Here is a 22197-nt window from a genome sequence, read left to right on the forward strand (position 1 = left end):
AAAACTCCCTTTTATTTATAAATTTATTTACTTAGTACATCATATTGTAATGAAAAAACTTAATCTATGTTAATACTTTGTGGATATAAAAATCTGATTTTGTCTGTAGCACTAGTAAGCCTTCAGAGTAAATAAGAAAAAAAAGGGTCTAACTTATACAGTTTTAAAAGAAAAATGCTTCTAATAACCACTTTCATGTAACTCTCCACAATAATAAAGAAGCAAACAATTTGCATCTAAAAATATACATTCCTTTTAAATATAAAGTGAATATGTTACGTAGTGCAATATATAAATCTTAAACAATTACTCTTGAAAACTAATTTATATTCAAACACATTCCGTAAAACGGGGTGAATAAGGGCAAATCCCACAATTTTTAAGGTAGTTATTGATGAATATAATGCTATATCAGAATCAAAATGATTGAGTCTTAGGCGTATCTTTGTTATCCAATTTAAAATTGTGCAATTAGCATTCCAGTTTAAGCAAAAATACCTAGGCGATATCCCTATTCACAGATATTGGGGTTAATGGGGACGAAATTAGTGTTAATAGAGAATTTTTCTAGGGCTGGCACTACTTGGTTTTAGTTAATTAATTAATTTATTTATTTAGTTGCACCAACAAAGTCATCATCAATACAAAACATTGAAAAACTGACAAAAGTACATGACAGATTACATCTCAATTATAGGTGAAATCGACAGCGCATTGACAATAAATAATAAATATATAAATAACTTACGCTTTAAAAAAGTCAATATAATTCACACCAAGTAAGTTATCAGTGAATCTTTTTATTTTCCTGCTAATTCGATCTAAATATCCCTTTATTATTATACGTAAGTCATAAGAATCAAGTGGATATCTCCACTATGAACAAATATTAATATATTGTATTATGTATTTCTCTGCTTCTTCACTTAGGCATTTTTGTCCACCTTGAGATTTCATTGTTCTTGTTACATGTCTGTGCAAAACCGACTTACTTATATTAAATTGCTAAGCTATTTCAACTAAAGACTAATTCCCAATTTCATAGGCTTCTATTGCTGTTTTTAATATTAAGGGATCATATTTCTTATAAGGCTTTGCACTCTTTGATACGTATACGCGTGGCATATCTAAAAATAGAAATCTGTACGTCACTGACAATATAAATATTTGCCAAGCAATAAAATAAGACTGCATTAATAATAAAATGAAAGTTCTAGACAAAAACATCATGAATAAACCAGATTCTTACCTACATATTTAAAAAAGATTGTTTTAACTACACAGACAACCCTACTATAGACCTACCCTGTACCTATTCATACTTAAAATCGTCCCAATTTAACTTATTCTCATCCCACCAATTGACCTCTCTTTCGTGTTTATTTATACCTGAGACGTCCCGGGACGTCCCGTAACAACCGGGACTTACCTTTAATATATATATGATGGCCCAAACACTTAATAACGTTTATAAATCACAGTTGTCTTCTATTATTATCAAATCAATAAAAAGAGCAAGTTTCTAGCACTAAAATGATTACCACCACAAGAAGTTAATTTGAAATGCGACATTTTGAAAGGTAGCATCTAATGTCATGCATATTCAGAGTTGCTTTGTGAACTTTCAAACATTCTACTATTACAATACAAAAAATGAAAGATTTTGCAACGAATATAAAATGAATATTGAGCGTCGAAACATTTCCTGGTTTCATCCCGATTCACCTCCCAATCCCTATTCACCCCGTTTTACGGTACTCCCGGTTTTTTTTACTTTGTTGACAAAGGAACCAATCTAGTGTTTGAACGGAAATAGATTTTTAAAGTTCTGTTCTCGGTGCCGCGTCGACGTAGGCCTTGACCTTGGGGATGGCCAGGACCGCCTCGATGGGCTTCCTGAAGGCCGGGTACTTCTGCTCCAGATCCGGCTTCTGGAGCATCGCCTTCAGGTAGTCGTACATGCCGGCGTACACAAAGTCGCCCCAGGTCAACTGAAAAATCAGTAAATTAAATGAATATTTGGCTTGAAGGGTGGGGCAGCCGTTGTAACTATACTGAGACCTTACAACTTATATCTCAAGGTGTGTGGCGCATTTACGTTGTAAATGTCTATGGGCTCCAGTAACCACTTAACACCAGGTGGGCTGTGAGTGAGCTAGTCCACCCTAAGCAATAGAAAAGAAAAAAGTGTCAAGTGTTGATGGCTCGATGCACTACCCCACATCATAGCTCTGTTTAATTGAGAATATGATCCCGGGTCGGGGTATCGATACCTCGACCGCCGAGGGTGCGCCCTTACCTTGCCAAGCGCGATATGACCGTTGTTCTTCGTCAGTATCTCATTGAGTTTCTCGAAAAAGAACGGGTATTTAGTCTCCTCCAGTTCCGCCTTCTTCTTAGCTTTGACGGCCTCGTCTTTCTCGTAGTGGACCGATGCGGCACCTGAAGTAGAAGACCATAAGATGTTCAATGGCCGCAGGCGTTATGTCGTCCTCTCGCATTAAAACTGTATAATCTCAAAACTTACTAAATTTTACAGGAGAGTGTTTTGAAGGTTTTTTTAACATGTGATATTTTTAATATTAATCATCTTTGCAACATTTATTTTTTAGTTTTTACCAGTTACATGATCTGTTTTTTAAAGTAAGATAAAATTATGTATTACTTTTGTTAATAGTAGTCAAAATATAGGTAAAATAAAAATAAAAAAAAAATAAATCTAAACTACGCTCTTTTGACAGTATTGATGAGAAAAATACTGGTGATACCAAATGATTCCACATATTAACTAAATTTGGAATATTTTTGGAAATTGTACACTTTTAATGCGAAATGACGATTTGCAAGACCATTTTTGATTTTAGATATTACTAACGACCCGCCCTGGCTTCGCTTCGGGTACTAAAACTTATTGAATTTTCTTTTATACAAATCTGATCTTTGCAGCACGCGTTTTGTCAATGTCAAAATTATATGTCAAACGCCAAAAGATTGCAAAATTTAATACGATCTTTAAGTTTTCTTAAATTTTCAAATTTTACGCGGAATTTTCTTTAATTTTTCTTATCATAAGAACTATCTTCTGACAATAACAAAAAAAAAAGATTATCCAATTTGTTGCCGTCGTTCTGAAGTTATGCGCATACGTACATACATTACGCATATTCATATTTATTTAGATATTATGAACGATCTTTGTAAATGCTAGAGTTTAACCCACTGAGTATCTCGCTGGATCTTCTCAGTGGGTCGCGATTCCGATCCGGTGGGAGATTCAGCGAAGCAATGCTCTTACTAGGGTAGATCTAAGCAAATTTATTTTTCCTACCCAAGACAATGGTCTAGAGCAGCGGTCGGGGAACTTTTTTAATTATTACTACAAAATATTTTTGTGTAAGTCGATATTACCGCATGGCGAAAAAAAAAACGAAATCGCTTCTTTTAAGCATTTATAATATTATAGCCTCCATGATAATTTGAAATCACAACGATTCTAAAGAAGTTTCAATTCAATGTATACTTTTTACTCACAAAAGTTTCATTTTTATCCCCCAAAATTTCATTTTACCCCATTTGGGGTAATTTACCCCGGTTCCCCGACCTCTGGTCTAGAGAGCCATGTCAGCGTCGCCGGGCTAGTAGATGAACTCACGGGGCTCAAACCTGACGATGTTACTAACACGAACTCTAACAGAAGCCGGGCTTCACAGAATCTACCACTTGATCGAAAACGCGACCCACTGAGAGAAGATCCGACGTGAAACTCAGTGGGCTGTGTCTGTGGGTTAATTTACTCGCCGAGCTCTTCGTCGCAAGCGACGGATTCGACGAGAACGATGACCGGGAACGTCTCATATTGGACCACGTGAACTCGCTACTAGTGAGGGTGAAGCCAGAATATCCCCTCTAGGCTAGTGGCAGGTACGTAGACAAAAAACAATATTTTGAAATCTCTTAACACTCAGTACGGAAGTGCCACTGACTTTGTTTTTTTTCCAATTTTTACACTCCACGTTTACAGACTTATTCAGACCAACTTGGTAAATTTGGAGATATATGGTATTGGTATATATCTCTGGATATATGGTATTGGTATACCATATATCTCTTAAATCAAGAGATTGAATTAAAAAATACTTGCAGGTAACATGTATGTCCTTTTTTTAGTGCCCTTGTAGGCAGACGAGCATACGGCCCTGCTGAAGGCGAGTGGTTACCATCGCCCATGGACATCAGCAATGCCAGGTGTAGAACCGAGCCCTCGTCTACCATTGAAATACGGTATTCCTGGAATGCTCTACTCACTGGCGCGAATGTCGTTCAGGAACTCCACGTTCTGGTCGATCTCGAAGGCCTCCTCGTCATTGGCCCCGGCGAGCCCGTACTTGCGACCGAGGTACCTGCAGATGGCGGTGCTCTGAGCGTACTGCTTGCCGTCGATTTCCAGCACCGGCATCTGACCGAACGGAGTCTCTGAAGAACGAAAGCGATATCATTAAATAGAAGATGTGCTAAGTACTCTTAAGACAATACGTATGGACCTGTTGGCGCGAGAATGCGAGCAGCGAAGTTGTGTTAATTATTTTATTTCGTTAATTTAGTTTTTCTTTAGCTACAAACGTTAATGGTGGCTTATTACCCGCTTAGCGTCAGTGAAGGTACGCCTGTGTGGAGAGATAGAACACAACCGCTGAAGATTTTTTTTAATTGCCCTTGTAGGCAGATGAGCATACAGCCCATCTGATGGTAAGTGGTTACCGTTGCCCATGGGCAAAACAATGCCAGGGGCAGAGCCAAGCAGCTGCCTACAATTCTCGGGTTCCACAAAAAAACTCACGGCAGATAAACACCATTTTACCGAGAATATATTTCATGTCATCTCAACTTCATTTAATTTCATCCCAATTGATTAAATTATCTCAAATTCAACTTATTTTGCTTCACATGATATTTCATAATAATATAACATGACGTTTAAAGAAAATATAAAACTGGGCTTAAAGGTCCCGTTACCAGGACGCAAAATCTACAAAAAAAAAGTAGCAATATTAGTGCAGAAGGTTGGGTTATTAAACCTGATAAAAATACGTTTTTTTAAATCATATTTTTAGTTATTCCAATTGAGAAAAGATGTTAAGAACCAAGGGAAAAGATTCTAAACCAGCGGTGAGAGTTTTGACGACAAACATTCAACTGGTCGCTAAACCATTGTACAATTCGGTGTCGTCTCAATTGCTTACATATAAAATAAGTCCGACCCAAATTGCACCTTTGTTGTGCCCAATTTCGCATCCGCGTTAGTAACGAGGTAGTCATAGAGCATCAAGGTCGCGTCCCCACTCAGGGCTGTCACAACCAAACATTTAAATGCATAAAAATAATATAGGTATAGTTATATGAAAACTTGTTATATTCGTTTTCATGAATTAAATTTTAAGAGCAGAGAACGAGAGATATTTTAGAAATCGATTGATCTGTCCTTAAATGAGATCGTTAGAAAAGGATACTAGATCTCTTATGTCCCCAACAGCTTCAGAGGTTATCTGTTATGACTTATGTCCCTAACAGCTTCAGAGGTTTGAGCAGTTTTATATTTTTGCGCGCTGATCAGAACGTTAATTAGTACTTGATAGCTACAGACTTACGCAAAAGACCTCAGCCATATTGGCCATTGGTACCGATACACCACAATATCGTACGGATATAACCCATTTTTTCTTAAGTCGAAACTAATGATTGCTTACAAGGAAAACTGCATAGTTTAGTGCAATAGTGGGTAGTTTCAAAATTTACTATTACATAAATTATTACATCAATGTGCAAGAGTAAAATCGTAATCAGTAAGTAACCCTAAACAATCAACCAATTGAAATGATTGAACATTTTGAAACAACAATATGTACTGTTCAATGTTATCATAGAAATAGTCGCTTATCGCGATTCTCACCACACCGGGACAGCATTGTCGATAACGCACGAGATAAATCAGATAAAACTGTGAAACTCACTATCTGCTGTACGGCATTTTAATCCGGGCGCGTCTTTTGATATATGCGCCCAATTACATTATACATATCACAGTTGCTATGCGTACTTCAAGGAAACTTCTTTGGTGTTTGATTAGAAATAGTCGTTTAAGGGAATAGCTTTTTTTTTTATTAAACGTCGATAGATTGATTTTCTATTAAACCACATAGAGTTAGGAGCGTCGAAATACCGACTATTTGCGCTTGATTAAAGATATTAGGTTATCTATCTATTCGGACGATAACGTTTTTAATAAGTTAATAACATATATAATTACGTACCATTTAAAATTATTTTACTGGAACTTTAGCATTGATTTTTGTATATTTTTTTTAAAGTTCAATACTTTCTTTAAAAAAAGCGTTAAATAGCTGTCTAACAACGCTGATTTCTTTCAACATAACAATGCAATCAATCAATCACTACTGAATAACAACCTTACAACAATAATCATAAAAATACAGCTTAAAATAGACATTGGTTATAATAAATAAGAGATTATAAATATTTTATATCTACTATGTTATAAGTTTAAGCTCTATTTTGACTTGTACAGCCAAGAAGTGCATACAATAGCCAGTCATTTCGACAAATTGATGTACATACATACAAACAGCGTATGTATATTATTATGTATTTAGTACATACATCTAATGATGGCAAAACGCGTGACCTCGCTTCGCTGATAGCGTTATAAGATTGTTAGGTTGTTTTTTGATTCGCCTGTTTTATCATTACGTAAGTGAGTTTATTTTTTTCTTACTCACTACTTATATTAAGCTCTGCCGTTTAAAACTCTACTGCGCTAGTTAAAAAAATATAGTATACAGTACTATACAGGGTGTTCCAGAACTCAACATCAAGCTGAAACGGGGTGACAGGATTGATTGTAATCAGTATGAGAAAATTGGAAATTACGGGCATTTAAGAAAAACCTAAAAATTTGGTCAAACTGTAACCATTTTTCGGTTATTGTGGTTAATTTTTATTATTTTTGTTCATTTAAGCTTTGGAACCGTAACCCAAATAACATTTCTTCGTCAACAGAACAAACACAGTCAAAAATAATGACAAATGCCCCAAGTTTTCTAGAATTAAGACTATTTGTGAAACTATAAATATAAAACTTTCAAAATTTGTCGACTTTGAACGACCCTCCTTTAAAAAAATGTACTAACTAAAGTGCCTCGGCAAGTACCATTAAAAGTTTGCGCATTTAATCAGGATTGTAAAATGGTACAATACTTGTTAGTTTCATACTAAAAAAAACTAGTAAAAAAATAGAAATCTCGAGTAACCCGATTTTTGCTAATCCACTTTACTCAGCTCAAATGTTTTTTTATTAACAGTGCTCAAACTTTTTTTCATTTCGGTTGCTTGCTTATTTATATTAGTATGAATTATTTAATTTATAGGAGGTGATGAGAAAAATCAATCGTATTTACCTGTATATTGATTGATAAAGTTGCTTTTTTACGAAATCAAGAATGTTTTTTAAAAACAAATTTACAAACTAGTGCCAAAGGTCATTGGTCTTAGGTTTTGCAGACACAATAACTGTAGGTCCTATACTGCCATGAGTATCCTCTAAGCTTCGCCTGGTAGAACGGGTTGAGAGTCCGCTGGTACCGGTTTTAAGAGTAGAAGATTATGTATTACAATGAATCATTTTTTGGGTTAGAAACTGCTCACCGCCGCTCATGTGGATGAGTAATAGCAAAATCCGTTGCTTACCACTGAGGTACCCACCCCCGCAAATCTCATTCGGAAACGTCTTCATAAAACGCGAGTTTTTTTTTTCTTTTTTTTTATTCCTTAAATGGGTGGACGAGCTCACAGCCCACCCGGTGTTAAGTGGTTACTGGGCCCATAGATATCTACAACGTAAATGAGCCACCCACCTCGAGATATAAGTTCTAAGATCTCAATATATTTACGACGGCTGGCGGCTCACATCCATTCACTGGTAACGAGAAAGTTCTACATACATCAGTCTTTATCAACATTATACGAACGTATTTATACAGTATCGGTTCAACGACCTCTTTATAACGAATGTTTATACAGTCATTGTCAATACATCCGCTCATTCACTCTTATAGGAATTTTGTGTCACGATTCTGTATTCTATGAAAGAAGTCGAATTGTTGAGTTGAATTAATGATTTTTAAGCTATTGCATGCTATAGCTTTTATCGCGGGCCTTGAGCGCGGCGACCGAATCATGAAATTCCGTAACGAAAAAAACCTTACACCCCTCACTTCGCCTACCATGTAGCTCGCGTTCAAACATTCACACATCTATGTGTATGGATTGTTCACTTTTTTTTCCTATCTATGCTGGTAGCCTTGAGAGGCTATTTCAGCTTACCCTAGCGTGTGTAGGTGAGCTCACGGGGCTCAAACCGGAGTGTTGCTAACACTGACCCTAGCAAGAGCAGTGTTTCGCAGAATCTACCACCGGGTCGGAAACGCGACCCACTGAGAAGATTCGGCGAGAAGCTCAGTGGGCTGTGTCTGTGGGTTAATTCGCTCGTCGAGCCCTTCGTCGTAAGCGACGGGTTCGACGAGGATGGTGACCGGTGCTTGTAGTGCCTAAAAGCACCGTTAGTGGATCGGGAGGATCCGAAATGACGTGTTTGGGGCGACGTCGACTGCTTTCCATTCTGTCCGCAGGATCGGGAATGTAGTTACCGGCGGCAACAATGAGAGGCTTCTCGTGTCGTGCCGCTTTATCGAAGGGGGACTACCACTGGATCGGAATCGCGACTCACTAAGCGACACATCGTTCGTTCTATCTTCGCGACCTAGAACTAGTTCATAAAAACAAATATATTAAGGGCTTAGTCAAAAACTTACTAGGTTTGAATTCTGGCCAGTTTTCAGATGAAATGCGATTGTCTTCGAACTCCTGGCCGCCGTAAGCCAGCAGCAGCCTCTGGCTCTCGCCGAGGGCCTTGACGGGGAAATAGTAGAACTTAACGTTCGGCATTGTCCTGCAATAATATCCAATAGCGTAAATACGTAGCTGAGAAAGAATTGTAACATAATCAGCAGTGTAAACTCATCTAGAAGACTAGCCGTACATATACTAGCCGTACTCACCCACTTCGCTGGGCATTTAAAATTAACCTTATTTTTTATTGTCATTATTATTAGGGAGTCCAACACTCATAAATATTAGCCTATCCATTAAGTACATGTATTTTCTACATGGATACCCATTTTTAAGTCAATCGGAGGCATGGATTGCCATTATTACTGGTGGTAGGACCTCTTTTGAGTCCGCACGGGTAGGTACCACCGGCCCGCCTGTTTCTGCCGTGAAGCAGTAATGCGTTTCGGTTTGAAGGGTGGGGCAGCCGTTGTAACTATACTGAGACCTTAGAACTTATATCTCAAGGTGTGTGGCGCATTTACGTTGTAGATGTCTATGGGTTCCAGTAACCACTTAACACCAGGTGGGCTGTGAGCTCGTCCACACATCTAGGCAATAAAAAAGAAATAAAAAAAATGGTTCAGTAGTTATAACGGAACATCCGTAAAAACCACTAGATTAATATATTAGTATAGATGTAGTTTAAAAACAACGAAAAAAATAAAACGATCGAATATCAAAGACAACATAACCACTCACCATCAGGTGGGCCGTATGTTCGTATGCCTACAAGGGCAATATAAAATAAATAAAAAAAAAACAACTTGCAATTTATTTTTATTTTTCTTATTCTGTTATACTAGTCGGGATATTAAGGCGAAGTTATAAAATTATCGTATCGTCATTTGTTCCTTGAAGCATGTGCGAATTTTCAAGTTAATCACAAATTTTTTAAAGTCTTTGAAAAGTTTCCGTTACCTACACGTCAAGCTAGTAAAATCTTGATAATAAAGATAGTTTACGTACACACACACACACACAAGTGGCAGTTGGCATTGTTACATAAAAAAAGTAGTATAACAATTTCAATTTACATTCTTTGTTTTTTTTTTCACTACCGCTACCTAACAGAGAATGATGTTACCAGTATGTATTAATAAATTATAGTTCTCTTCATTCAACGTGCGAAATAATTGTAAAGTTAGACCCTTGACAACAGCGACAACGCCTGATAAGCAATATGGTGTGATAAGACAAGCCCAATGAGTGTTTAGTAAATATTACGTACTAAACAACGTGGAAAACGTTCTTTAATAACACTCCGAGTGAAAAATAATTCCGACAAACAAACATGGCGGTTTTCGAATTACCGCCATTGTGAATAGAAAAAATTGGAACGTAACACAGATGTATTATGGTTTTGTATAGTGTTGTTTTATTTGTCACTAAACGCTGAAGACGCAAGTGTACTCGTACCTATGCGTCGATGTTTATTTCAATTATTTTCAATGTTTCTTATTTAAATGCAAGCGGAAGGATTTGATTCGAGCCCTACACCCCAGCAGAGGGTAATATAGGAAAGAAGAAGAAACGCAGACGCGCATATGATGATGACTATCTCAAAAATTTATAATAAACTTGAAAAAACATTCAGAATTCTAATGGGCTTAATCTTACGTAAACTAGATATTCTTTTCATGGCCTAGTTACAAGTATGGCTAGCAACTGCTACATTTGCTTTTAATTCGCGTTCACGTAAGTAATTATTTAGCTGCATTCTCCGATGCTGCATTGTCTATGGGTTCATGAGACACGCCTCCTATCTTCCAAATTTAGTATTAGTTCTTTTTGTCAATTAATAGCATAGAGTTAAACAAAAAAAATGGGACCAATTCAGAATAAAAGACTTAATAATATGGCTTGACGGACTATACGAAATGAGAAGGATTTTCCATTCCGCTGAGAGCACCTTAAATTCGTGGTTGCATGATCAATACACTATCTAAAAAAAATTATATAACGGGTATTTGATTAAAACGACATTTTTGTAACTATACAGAAGAGCCATTTAAAGTAAAAACTTGGAAATAAATCGGTTGTCTGTAAAGTCGGTTTACTGACGTTAGTTGAACGTGACAAAGTCTTAAAAAAATACGCCTCAAAGCGTGTGAACGCCGCAGAGCCGTTTTTTCGTGCGTGCAGCCGGCTCCATCGAATTAGAAGACGTTGTCACGTCAAAATATCATGACAAAAAACTTCATCAGCTATTTCAATAGAGTAATTTGATGCTAATACCAAATAAAACGCACCTTTAATTATTACAAGGTTAAATGCCGCGTGTTAAGCGAAATGTCGCTTAAAACAAATAGCATTTCACCCCGCAATATGTTTAACAATACACCTAATGAACTATTACGGTGTGTATTATACTCCGAAGAAAATGATAACACATAACCTCATAAATAACATTTAAAAAAACAACCAAAACGTTTTTTATGTCAAAACCGACAAAAAAGAAACAGGTAAAACTTCATAGGAATTTAATTAATTGCATTACAAATCTAGTGTTATTATTAATAAGAACCGCTGGCTATTTTAAGTGTTTTGTGTTTTTCTTTAGTATTAAACAGAAAAAGAATTAGATTAGGCAAGCTGACGCTTAGGTCAAGGACACGGTGGTCACGGATTCTAACCACAACGTTGATCAAATGTATGGTGCAATATTAAGCAAGGTTCGTCCACAGATGTGTTCTAATGTGTTGTAATGTTTGGTCACAAAATCCGCACCATTCACCGGTCATTAGTTTATAAACCACAGATTAAAATCTAACTGTAGTCCTAGTCCGAACAGACGAGTGGGTAAACTTTGTAATAATGGATAAATTGGACGACATTATAATTTAAGGTCATAATTATTGTTAATACTGAGTATAACTGTAACATAATATAATCTATTCTTTATCGTTAATAATTTAGAACAATAGATTTCACTAGAATATTCCAGAATTTTGATCGAATTATGTTCCATAACTTTTAAGTTATAAAAGAAACATATGTATGAATAACCTAACATTTCAACGGGTAAGTCAATGTTGAAAGTCTTCAAACTAATATGAGTTTTCAAAGTTCGAGAAACTGTATTCATTTTGAAAATGAATGAATATAAAATGAAAAATAATACTGTTTCATCCTAGTTCCATCGAATTTCTTACTTTGAGACTGTATTCATTCATATTTTACACCTATTACATTTTAATATTGTAGAACTACAAACTTACGGGTTATTGTGCAATAATTAATAATTGTTCGGTAGCACGTCGCACCGCGTTGGAACGAAAAATGAAAATAAAAAATAACTGAACTAAACACCGACGCAAATACCGGCGACCGGTTACTTACGTCCATAGATAGTAGTAGTTTTATTTTTCCAAATGGAAAGGCAAAAGTATCATACCATACAGCCTAATCTTTATTAATTTTTTTATTTTTATGAAACATGATATTAAGAAATGAAATGAAGTTGATTAATAAGACAAATAGTATGAAATGAAATGAAATAAAATGATAATATGGAATGAAGTGAAATGAAGATGATTAATTTGAGTCATTAATCAACTGGGATGAAATTAAATGAAATGAGTTGAGATGATATGGGATGAAGTATAATCTCAGTAAAATGGTGGTCATTAACTGAGATTTTTTTAGTTGACTTTTTGGAGGATTCCAGGAAGCTACGTCCAGCGGCTTTGTTTCATTTTCCCACATTTGTGCACTTTCACATATATTAAACAGTTAATAAACCACCGTCATTATACATTTAAACCTGAAGAAACACTAAATTGACAAAATAAAACAAATCACACAACTTCACTTTTTTTTTTTTTTTTTTTTTTCCTACCTAAGCTGATAGCCCTAGCGGCTATTTCAGCGTAGCCTTAACTTTAGTAGGTGAGCTCACGGGGCTCAAACCTGACGATGTTGCTAACACGAACCCTAGCAAGAGTCGTGCTTCGCAGAATCTACCACCGGATCGGAAACGCGACCCACTGAGAAGATCCGGCGAGAAACTCAGTGGGCTGTGTCTGAGAGTTAATTTACTCGTCGAGCCCTTCGTCGCAAGCGACGGGTTCGACGAGAACGGTGACCGGTGCTTGAAGTACCTAAAAGCACCGTTAGTGGATCAGGAGGATCCGAGATGACGTGTTTAGGGCGACGTCGACTGCTTTCCATTCTGTCCGCAGGATCGGGAATGTAGTTACCGGCGGCCACGATGAGAGGGTTCTCGTGTCGTGCCGCTTTATCGAAGTGGCGCATGGACGCCGACTGAAGATACTTACTGATGGACTCTAAGTCCAGGTCGTCATGGAGGTCGACGTTCCTGACGAACCACGGGGCTCCGACGGCTATCCTGCAAAAACGGGATTGAATAATTTGAAAGGATTTTAAGTGTATGCGGGCCGCGTGAGCGAACACTACACTTGCATAGGTCATGACGGGGCGTATGCAAGTTTTGTAGAGTGTCACCTTATTTCTAAGGGACATTTTACTTCGCCTACATATCATCGGGTAGAGACGTCCTAGAATGAAGGCGGCACGGTCGCGTACCGTCTTGATGTGGGGGCGGAATGTCATCCTACTGTCGAGGGTGACGCCTAAATATTTGACCTTCGGGGCCCACGGTATGGGCTGGTCGAACATCGTGATTGGGCGAACGGCGGGGGCGGGGTTATTGACGCGCCTAGTCGGGAGAGGGATGCTCAGCGTGGTGTTCGGAGGGCGACCCCTTTTGAAGAGCACCGCTGTGCTTTTCGTGGGGTTAATGTCGATGCGCCACTTCCGGAACCACTGTCCCATGGTGGTAGCTGCGTTCTGAAGTCGTCGATGAAGCAACGCCTTCTTCCTACACGAGTAGTAGATGGCGGTGTCATCGGCGAAGAGCGCCAGATGGGTCTCCGGAGACCGGGGTATATCGTTGATATACAAACTGAATAGTAACGGGGAGAGGGCGGAGCCTTGCGGGACTCCGGCTGTGACGTGACAACTTCACTCCTCGCGTTCCCGGTATATATACCCGCCAAAAAGTCCGTCCATAGATAGTAGTAGTAGTTTTATTTTTGAAATTGGAAAGACAAAGGTATCATGCCATACAGCCTAATCTGTTATATATTTTTTAAATATGAAAAACGATATTATGAAATGACATGAAGTTGATTAATATGAAACATAGCATGAAATGAAATGAAATGAAAACAAAATGGAATGGATGAAATATAATCTCAGTAAAATGGCGGTCATTTACTGAAACTTTTTCAGTGGACTTTTTGAAGGATTCCGAGAAGTTATGCTCAGCGGCTTTGTTTTATTTTTCCACATTTGTGCCCTTTCACAGATACTAAACAGTTAACAAGCCACCGTTATTACACATTTAAACCTGAAGAAACACTAAATGTAAGAAAAAAAACAAATCCCACAACTTCACTCCTCGCGTTCCCGCCAAAAAGTTCGTCCATAGATTAATATAATAATATTTAAAGTTACGTCAACGATCAGCCACAACAGTCAACTTGTATTGCGGGATTAGGGATCGTCTAAAAAATATATCGATTTCTTGGATTAAAAAGAAAATGCTTATGTTTAAGAACATCAGTAATCCGAAGCCGTCATTTTGAGTTCAAAATGGCGGCTGCCATTATTAAATACAATTAGTTACATCTAGTTACTCAGTATCAAATGCAGCAATGTGCTATAGTTGGAATCAAAAACAGCTAAATTCAATTTTATTTTTACTCTGTACTCAAATTTATAGGAAGTTTTATCATTTAAAATTTAGATTATTAGTAATATTCTCATTAAAAATCTGTTCTAAAATAAAGAATATCGTAGTTACCCGAACATAGTTATCGATTTTTGTAGTTTTCTGAATATTTGACACTTTGATTTAGCTGCCTTTGATTTTATATGCCTCGTATATTCGCAAATATTCTAAATGAATTTTTTTTAGAGATTCGATTAATCAGTTTTCAGTTCAAATCGATTCAAAAGACAACCTTTAGTGTGAAAAATCGACATCCCTAAATAAAAACAATCAGTGCTTCCATTTCTGAAAATCAAATTTGCTCGACTTTTCAACACGTTCTAAATCAACGAATTAACTTGATACTTAGAATCACAGGGTTTTAAGGGATCAGAACGATTTTTTTTAAAGATCACTGGGGCTGACTGACCTGCATAGGCATTCTTTTCATCCGTAAATTCTGTATATGAAGTACTGCCCCTTTGAATCGTTCGTTATTCTTATATTACATTGAATTATAATATAAATAGAATATTGAATTATGTAAATCTAAAAGCTTGTATTTACGTTCACGCAGACGAAAAAACAACAAAAACGAGTAAAAGAAACACTTAGACAACAAAAACAAAATATTTATTTAATTAGAATATTAAAATTCAAATTCGTATGGCCTTCCCAAATCTAAGAAAGCCTTCACTTTGGGCTGTGTCAGGACGGATTGCAAGACTTTCTTGAAAGCAGGATATTGCACTTCCAGATCAGGTATTTGAAGCATGGTCTTCAGGTAGTCAAACATGCTGGTGAACACGAAATCACCCCATGTCAGCTTGAAGAGAGAGTATTAAAGTTAGTTTACATTTTTTAAGATTTCTTTCACATTATATCTACAGACGAAGCACGAAAAAACTGTACATTCTACTTCAAAACTCGAGGTCAAATTCCATCATAACACCTATCCTATACAAAGCTATTAAAAAGACTGATGGTAATAAAAATATTATTGTTTATTTCTTAGATGGGTGGACGAGCTCACAGCCCACCTGGTGTTAAGTGGTTACTGGAGCCCATAGACATCCACAACATAAATGCGCCACCCACCTTGAGATATAAGTTCTAAGGTCTCAAGTATAGTTACAACGGCTGCCCCACCCTTCAAACCGAAACGCATTACTGCTTCACGGTAGAAATAGGCAGGGTGGTGGTACCCGCCCGCGCGGACTCATAAGAGGTCCTAGCACCAGTAAAGTATATATAAAAATAGTCAGTTCCTTCTGCTTATGTAGATCATTTACCTTTCCGGCAGCAATGTGACCTTTGTTCGCTTCAACTATCGAGTTCAACTTCTTCAACATATCAGGGTATACGTTCTTCGAAAAGTCCTCGTGTTTTTTTGCTTTTAACTCCTCATCAGCTTCGTAGTATACAGCGGCCGCTTCTGTTAACAAAATCGTTTATTTTGAAAAATTGACTAATTTTTTTTGCGGTATTCAGTATGAATGTACTGGGCAAATACAAAAGTAATTATACCTACTATATTTTCATCGGTATTCGAGAGTCGCAGACAAAATTAAAATTACTTTTAAGGTTTATTCTCGTGTTTACTATTTTCGATTTATTATTTCAGACGTTTCAAACGTATAAATCTTTTATTAAAATATTTTTAATAAAATACTTTACAGTTTAAGAAATCGCGAACATTTCTGTCGGTCGATTGATTTTTAATACGCGATGTCATTCTTCCATCATGAAAGTCATTCGTAAGCTTGAGTTAAGTACGTATTTCTTTTAGAAAAAATTGTTGCCTGCGGGATTCGCACAGTCGAAAGATCTTATGGCCTGTATCGCTCGATACAAAGACACTCAGAAACTCACTGGCGCGAATATCGTGCAGGAACTCCACGTTCTGGTCGATCTCGAAGGCCTCCTCGTCATTGGCCCCGGCGAGCCCGTACTTGCGGCCGAGGTACCTGCAGATGGCGGTGCTCTGAGCGTACTGCTTGCCGTCGATCACTAATACTGGCATCTGACCGAACGGAGTCTCTAAAAGAGAAATTAGTTTTATTTTTAATTGGCAACAAAAGAGGCTGCCAAGCTTTTTTTTGTGATTTATTACATCTGTGCACTGTTAAAATGGGCGCCAAATTTGAAAAAAGAAGTGTCAAGTTAATGCTCTGCACCTTTCAGAATATTAAAATAGTTTTATTCGCATTAGTTCTCAACTACACGATTATAAAAACTTCCAAGCTGACCTCTAACGACTTCTAATATTACCAAAAGATTTCCCAACCATGGCTGCTTTACCAATCTGGATATTCTGTACATTACTCCGTAATATAAGAAAACAATTATACCTTAAGCTTTAAAGGCAATTGATAACTTAACGATAATTTATACTAACAATCTTTAATAATAGTGAAATCGTTGAAATAGGAAAATGTTACTGGAAGTACCTTATAAAAACTAGATATTAAATTGATTGCTTCAAGTTGTTTATTTCCCATGGGAAATAAAACACTAGGCTGTGTGGTAATTCTCTGTTCAATTATTCATGGCTTATGAAGAATCTATTATCGAAAATACACTTGATATCTACATAGCCACAGACTTAAAATCAATATTTAATACCATAAGTAAGGTTAAATGTATTGAACAGAATTGAATATTAAAATCTTTTAAATATCTAAGTCGCAAAATAAACTTGAATTGCAACAGCTAAAGTCCGAAATAGATAACGAAAAAATTGTATTCGGTAACTGTAGGTACTTTATCATTCTTATTGACATCAAATAATAAGTTTATCTTATATTTTTGACATGGACAAAAGATAATTACGTAATATTGATATGATAATACCTATATTACGACAATTAGAGCAAATTAACGCTAATTTGTGAAAGGTCAAATGCGATAACATTCTTGTGTCAAACTCCATAAGTTTTTTTGGATATTTTTTTATCTACAATACATACAATTTGACATGGGCGGAAAATATTTTTTTGTAATTTTGTTTCTTTGCTTCGGTGGGCAAACTCATGATGGCCCACCTGGTGTTAAGTGGTTACCGAAGACAGTAGATATCGAGCACATAAATGCCGCCGCCCACATTCAGATAAATATTACCGCGGCAGCCACACCCTTCAAACCGGAACCTTGCGGGATTCACACGATATTATTCCTTCAACGTGGACGCCATTTTGAAAGATTTGTTAAGTACGTATTTCTTTAGGAAAGTTCGCTGGATTCGATCACCGGCACAGTCTTATCGCTCACGAATGCTCACCAGGCCTATTTTCCTTTAGGCCACGACGATTTCAAGCTTTGCTGTAATATTTTCTCTGATTTTTGCGACTCGCAAACATAATTAAAAGTATTTTTACGATTTAATATCGCGTTTTTATTGTCATTACATACCAAAGTGTTCAATATCAGTTACAGTTTTTCGTGGCAACGAATGTAATGAAATTAATGCTTTATTTTTATTTTTGTTTTCATGGCTTAAATCGTAAAAGCAGCTTGAATCTTGCTTCTGTATTATTCCCCGAGCGATGTTCGTACATTTCAAAGAACCTAATATTAAGATTCAGTTTTCCGGATTTTTTTTCTAAAAATTGATTTTCTATTTTTGTTGGATTTTTTATAAAAGCGTATTTGTTAGTTTTTTTAAACTATTATTTTATTTTTCATTTTTAGTTGAATTTCAATTTTTACAATTATGTATTATTTTTTTAAATATTTTTTTTAATATTGTTCTATATATATAACTCTGTATCCTTATTGACGTGTCTTTTCTAATAGCTGTGTGTACAAAATATATTAAATAAATAAATAAAAATTGTTTTGTCATCGGTCCTTATAAGTATACCAAATTTCGAGTTAATCCGACGTTTTGAAGGGGCTCAAAATCATGTTAAAAGATTCCGCTACAAGCATAGATACATACGTCTGAAGCTAATAAAAGGGTATTAATAAAAAACATTTTTACTTGGCTTGAAGTCAGGCCAGTCAGCGGAGAGCACGCGGTGGTCTTCGAAGTCCTGGCCTCCGTAGGCGAGCAGCATACGGCCGCTCTCCCCGAGAGCCTTGCAAGCGAAGTAATGGTACACAACCTTAGGCATTTTCTAGAACAAAGGTATTTCGTCATTAGGAACATTATTTGTTTGTTAAAGTTTTTTTAAACTGATATTAGTATACACACAGACAGACATGTTACATGAAATATTATTTTATACCATTCTTCGATCAACAATAGTAACTATTGTTGATCGAAGATGCCATTTCTTTAGATTATAAACTACACTAGATTGATTCATTTTAATTAGCTTTGATTAAAAGAGTTACAGGAAAATATATAAAAAATAAATAAAGTTAAAAAAAAACAAAAAAAATACGCTTTTATAGAAAATCCAACTAAAAAAAGAAACTAAATTTTAATAAGTTTGAACTAAAAATAGTGTTAGAAAAAATGATTTTATTGTAAAAAAAGCGTGCGGTGCATGGTATCAGTAGTTATAAATATTTTATGAACAAATGTGAGTAGAAGGGTTATTTTGATAATATCCTGAAAAGCACCCCCCACTTTTTTACAATAAAATAATTTTTTCTTATACTATTTTTTTATTCATATTTATTAATATTTATTTTTTATTTTTTAGTTGGATTTTCTATAAAAGCGTATTTTGTTAGTTTTTTTAAACTATTATATACATTTCATTTTTTAGATGAATTTCAATTTTTAAATTTTTAAAAATGAAACAGTGAAAATATATTTTTTGATGTATAAATCAGCAAATATTTTCCGGCAATATATGCTGGTATTGCTGATGTCCATGAGCGACGGTAACCACTTACCATCAGGTGGGCCGTATGCTCGTCTGCCTGCTCGGGCAATAAAAAAAAATTAGCTTTTACAGCTCGTTATAATCGATTACCCGATGAAAACGGACATTACTGTCCGCCCTGAAGTATTAATGTAAAGTTTTTGTTGAATTAAATCAATAGATATCGCTCTAAAATAACACGTGTCTAGAAACTGGAAAATAAATTTTAATAGATTTGTATTAAAAATAGTGTAAGAAAAGATGATTTTATTGTAAAAGAGCGTGGGGTGCTTTACAGGATATTATCACCCTTATTTCTACTCATATCTGGTCATGAAATATTTATAACTACTGATACCATGCATTTTGTTAGTTTTTTTAAACTATTATTTATTTTTAATTTTTTAGTTGAATTTTTTCAATATTTTTTTTAAATATTGTATTGTCATCGGTCCATAATAAGTATACCAAATTTCGAGTTAATCCGACGTTTTTAAGTGGGTCAAAATCATGTTCAAAGACTCCGTTACATACTAACATACATACTTCTGAAGCTAATAAAAGCGTATTAAAAAGAAGTGAAATGGAAGTTAATGAGAATTGAAGAGAATTTAATTAGAGAATTTAATTTAAACATCTCACCAATTTATAGTGGTAAGTCGCCGGGCACTCGGTTCTATTGCTGAAGCAAAACTGAACACTCTGAGTCTGAACGCTTTATCGAATCAAGGTTAGCAATACAACAAGAACATTTAAAAAAAACAGATATTGAAGAATCTACTATCATCTTACTTACTTGTGAAACATTTGAGTGTTCTGTATAATTTTTCAAGGAATTGGTATTTAATATTTTTAGTGAGTTAAAGCCGGGATAACCCGATGTCATTGGAACTTCGATCAGTTTATTTTTTTATTGCATAGACGGGTGGACGAGCTCACAGCCCACCTGGTGTTAAGTGATGACTAGAACCCATAGATATCTACAACGTAAATGCCGCCCACCCACCTTGAGATATGAGTTCTAAGGTCTCAAGTATTACAACGGCTGCCCCACTCTTCAAACCGAAACGCAGCAGAGATAGGCAGGGTGGTGTTTCTTACCCCGGGCGGACTCACAAGAGGTCCTACCATCAGTAATTATGCAAAATATAATTTTGCGGGTTTGATTTTTATTACACGATGTTATTCCTTCACTGTAGAAGTCAATCGTGAATATTTGTTAAGTACGTATTTCATTAGAAACAATTGGTACCCGCCTGCGGGATTCGAACGCCGGTGCATCGCTCAACACGAATGCACCGGATGTCTAATCGTTTAGGCCACGACAACTCAATAAATTTGGTATTAGCGTCATTATGCTTATAGACCCTAACTGGGCTGCCATTCGCAACCGCCTTACGAGAAACTGAGGACCGGACGAGATGGAAACAGCTCACGAGACAGGCCGCGGTCAAGTTCCAAGGACACGACCTTCAGTAATGAAGAAAGCGAAGAAGAATGCTTATAGACTTTACCTATAGAACCTACGAAGTCTTCTTTTTATTGGGTCTGTAAAGAACAAAGAATTCCAATTCACAAAGCAAAATATTTTTGATCATCGCAGTAGTTATTATCTACTGTGGGCTGTGAGTAGATATGCCGCAACGAAGATATATATTATTAATAAGATTTTCTAGAAACATGGTCGTTTCTACCCAGCTCCGATTCTATCTCTTAGTTATGCACTTAATGAAACTTAGCTGATTTACTAGGCTCCATTTATTTTGAGCATATACCAATATAATATTCTAGAATTTAATTAACGATTACTTTGTGACGAAAATTGAACCCTCATGACATCGAACAATAAGGCCCGTACCCACTATGCCTATTCGATTGTTTCGCTACTTCAGCAATACCGAATATGCTAATGACAAATCAATTTGTTTCAATTTCTTTCAAGTTAATAGAGGTATCCAGAGTAGTCGAGCCTAGTTTACAATGCTCTATAATGTTGATCTCATACGCGCAGTCCGAATGTTTTGTTCCGGTAAAAATCAGACGCGCCGTGGCAACGTGAATATTTTGACGCATAGACGCCGGCAAACTTATCTCTAATACAATTACTCATATTCTAGAAAATTGAACTCGCTTTTCTAACTGAATATATGTTTATATGTAATTGGCTCGATTTGAGATGGATTAAAAAAATCCTGGTAGACTAGTCTGTTTATAATATTCTGTAATTGTGAAGACAGTGTCTGAGTAATTGTTGGCAGAAAAACAGCCAGATAATTATAGTGAGAACGGGACTTAAAACGATATATAACAACAACATCTCACACATATTGTTCATGTATCAATTGACCTCGAATATTTTAAAAGGGCAACTAATATAATGCAATTTATTTTATATGAATTTCTTCTACCAAATAATTGAAGACAATGGAAAATATTTCACATTTTAATTGTGTCATAACTTAATAATCAAACTTTTTTTTTTCCTAGATGGGTGGACAAACTCACAGCCCACCTGGTGTTAAGTGGTTACTGGAGCCCATAGACATCCACAACGTAAATGCGCCACCCACCTTGAGATACAAGTTCTAAGGTCTCAAGTATAGTTACAACGGCTGCCCCACCCTTCAAACCGAAACGCATTACTGCTTCACGGCAGAAATAGGCAGGGTGGTGGTACCCACT

The 22197-nt window shown here is 36.2% G+C and overlaps 2 protein-coding genes across 3 annotated transcripts; both read right to left on the minus strand.

The window, feature by feature from the left end:
* Positions 1 to 9: 9 nt before the first annotated feature.
* On the minus strand, positions 10 to 12340 carry GSTs2 (glutathione S-transferase sigma 2). Of its 2 annotated transcripts, XM_012688846.4 has the most exons (5): positions 12183 to 12340; positions 8886 to 9022; positions 4306 to 4473; positions 2300 to 2442; positions 10 to 1991 (listed from the first exon to the last, which is right to left on the minus strand). In XM_012688846.4, the coding sequence occupies exons 2-5, from the start codon at positions 9016 to 9018 to the stop codon at positions 1821 to 1823; spliced, it is 615 nt and encodes a 204-aa protein (XP_012544300.1). In that variant the 5' UTR covers positions 9019 to 9022; positions 12183 to 12340; the 3' UTR covers positions 10 to 1820. The 2 variants fall into 2 exon arrangements, with proteins under 2 accessions (XP_012544300.1, NP_001036994.1); NM_001043529.1 differs by lacking the exon at positions 12183 to 12340 and having other exon boundaries at positions 1821 to 1991; positions 8886 to 9018.
* Positions 12341 to 15319: 2979 nt separating this feature from the next.
* GSTs1 (glutathione S-transferase sigma 1) lies at positions 15320 to 20211 on the minus strand. Its single transcript, NM_001043612.1, is given in 5 exon segments — positions 15320 to 15524; positions 15991 to 16133; positions 16571 to 16738; positions 18681 to 18816; positions 20158 to 20211. Coding segments are annotated over 4 exon segments (621 nt in total). The 5' UTR covers positions 18814 to 18816; positions 20158 to 20211; the 3' UTR covers positions 15320 to 15347.
* Positions 20212 to 22197: the final 1986 nt, after the last annotated feature.

The sequence above is a fragment of the Bombyx mori genome, chromosome 3 (genome assembly GCF_030269925.1).
Source record: "Bombyx mori chromosome 3, ASM3026992v2".
NCBI lineage: Eukaryota > Metazoa > Arthropoda > Insecta > Lepidoptera > Bombycidae > Bombyx > Bombyx mori.

Bases quoted from the DNA above. Each gene is read 5' to 3' on its own strand.
- GSTs2 (XM_012688846.4), bottom strand. From the start codon at position 9,018: ATGCCGAACGTTAAGTTCTACTATTTCCCCGTCAAGGCCCTCGGCGAG. The intron at 2,443-4,305 runs GTGAGTAGAGCA...CTTCTACTTCAG, and splicing joins CCTGAACGACATTCGCGCCA to GTGCCGCATCGGTCCACTAC. The intron at 1,992-2,299 runs GTAAGGGCGCAC...CTGATTTTTCAG, and splicing joins GTCATATCGCGCTTGGCAAG to TTGACCTGGGGCGACTTTGT.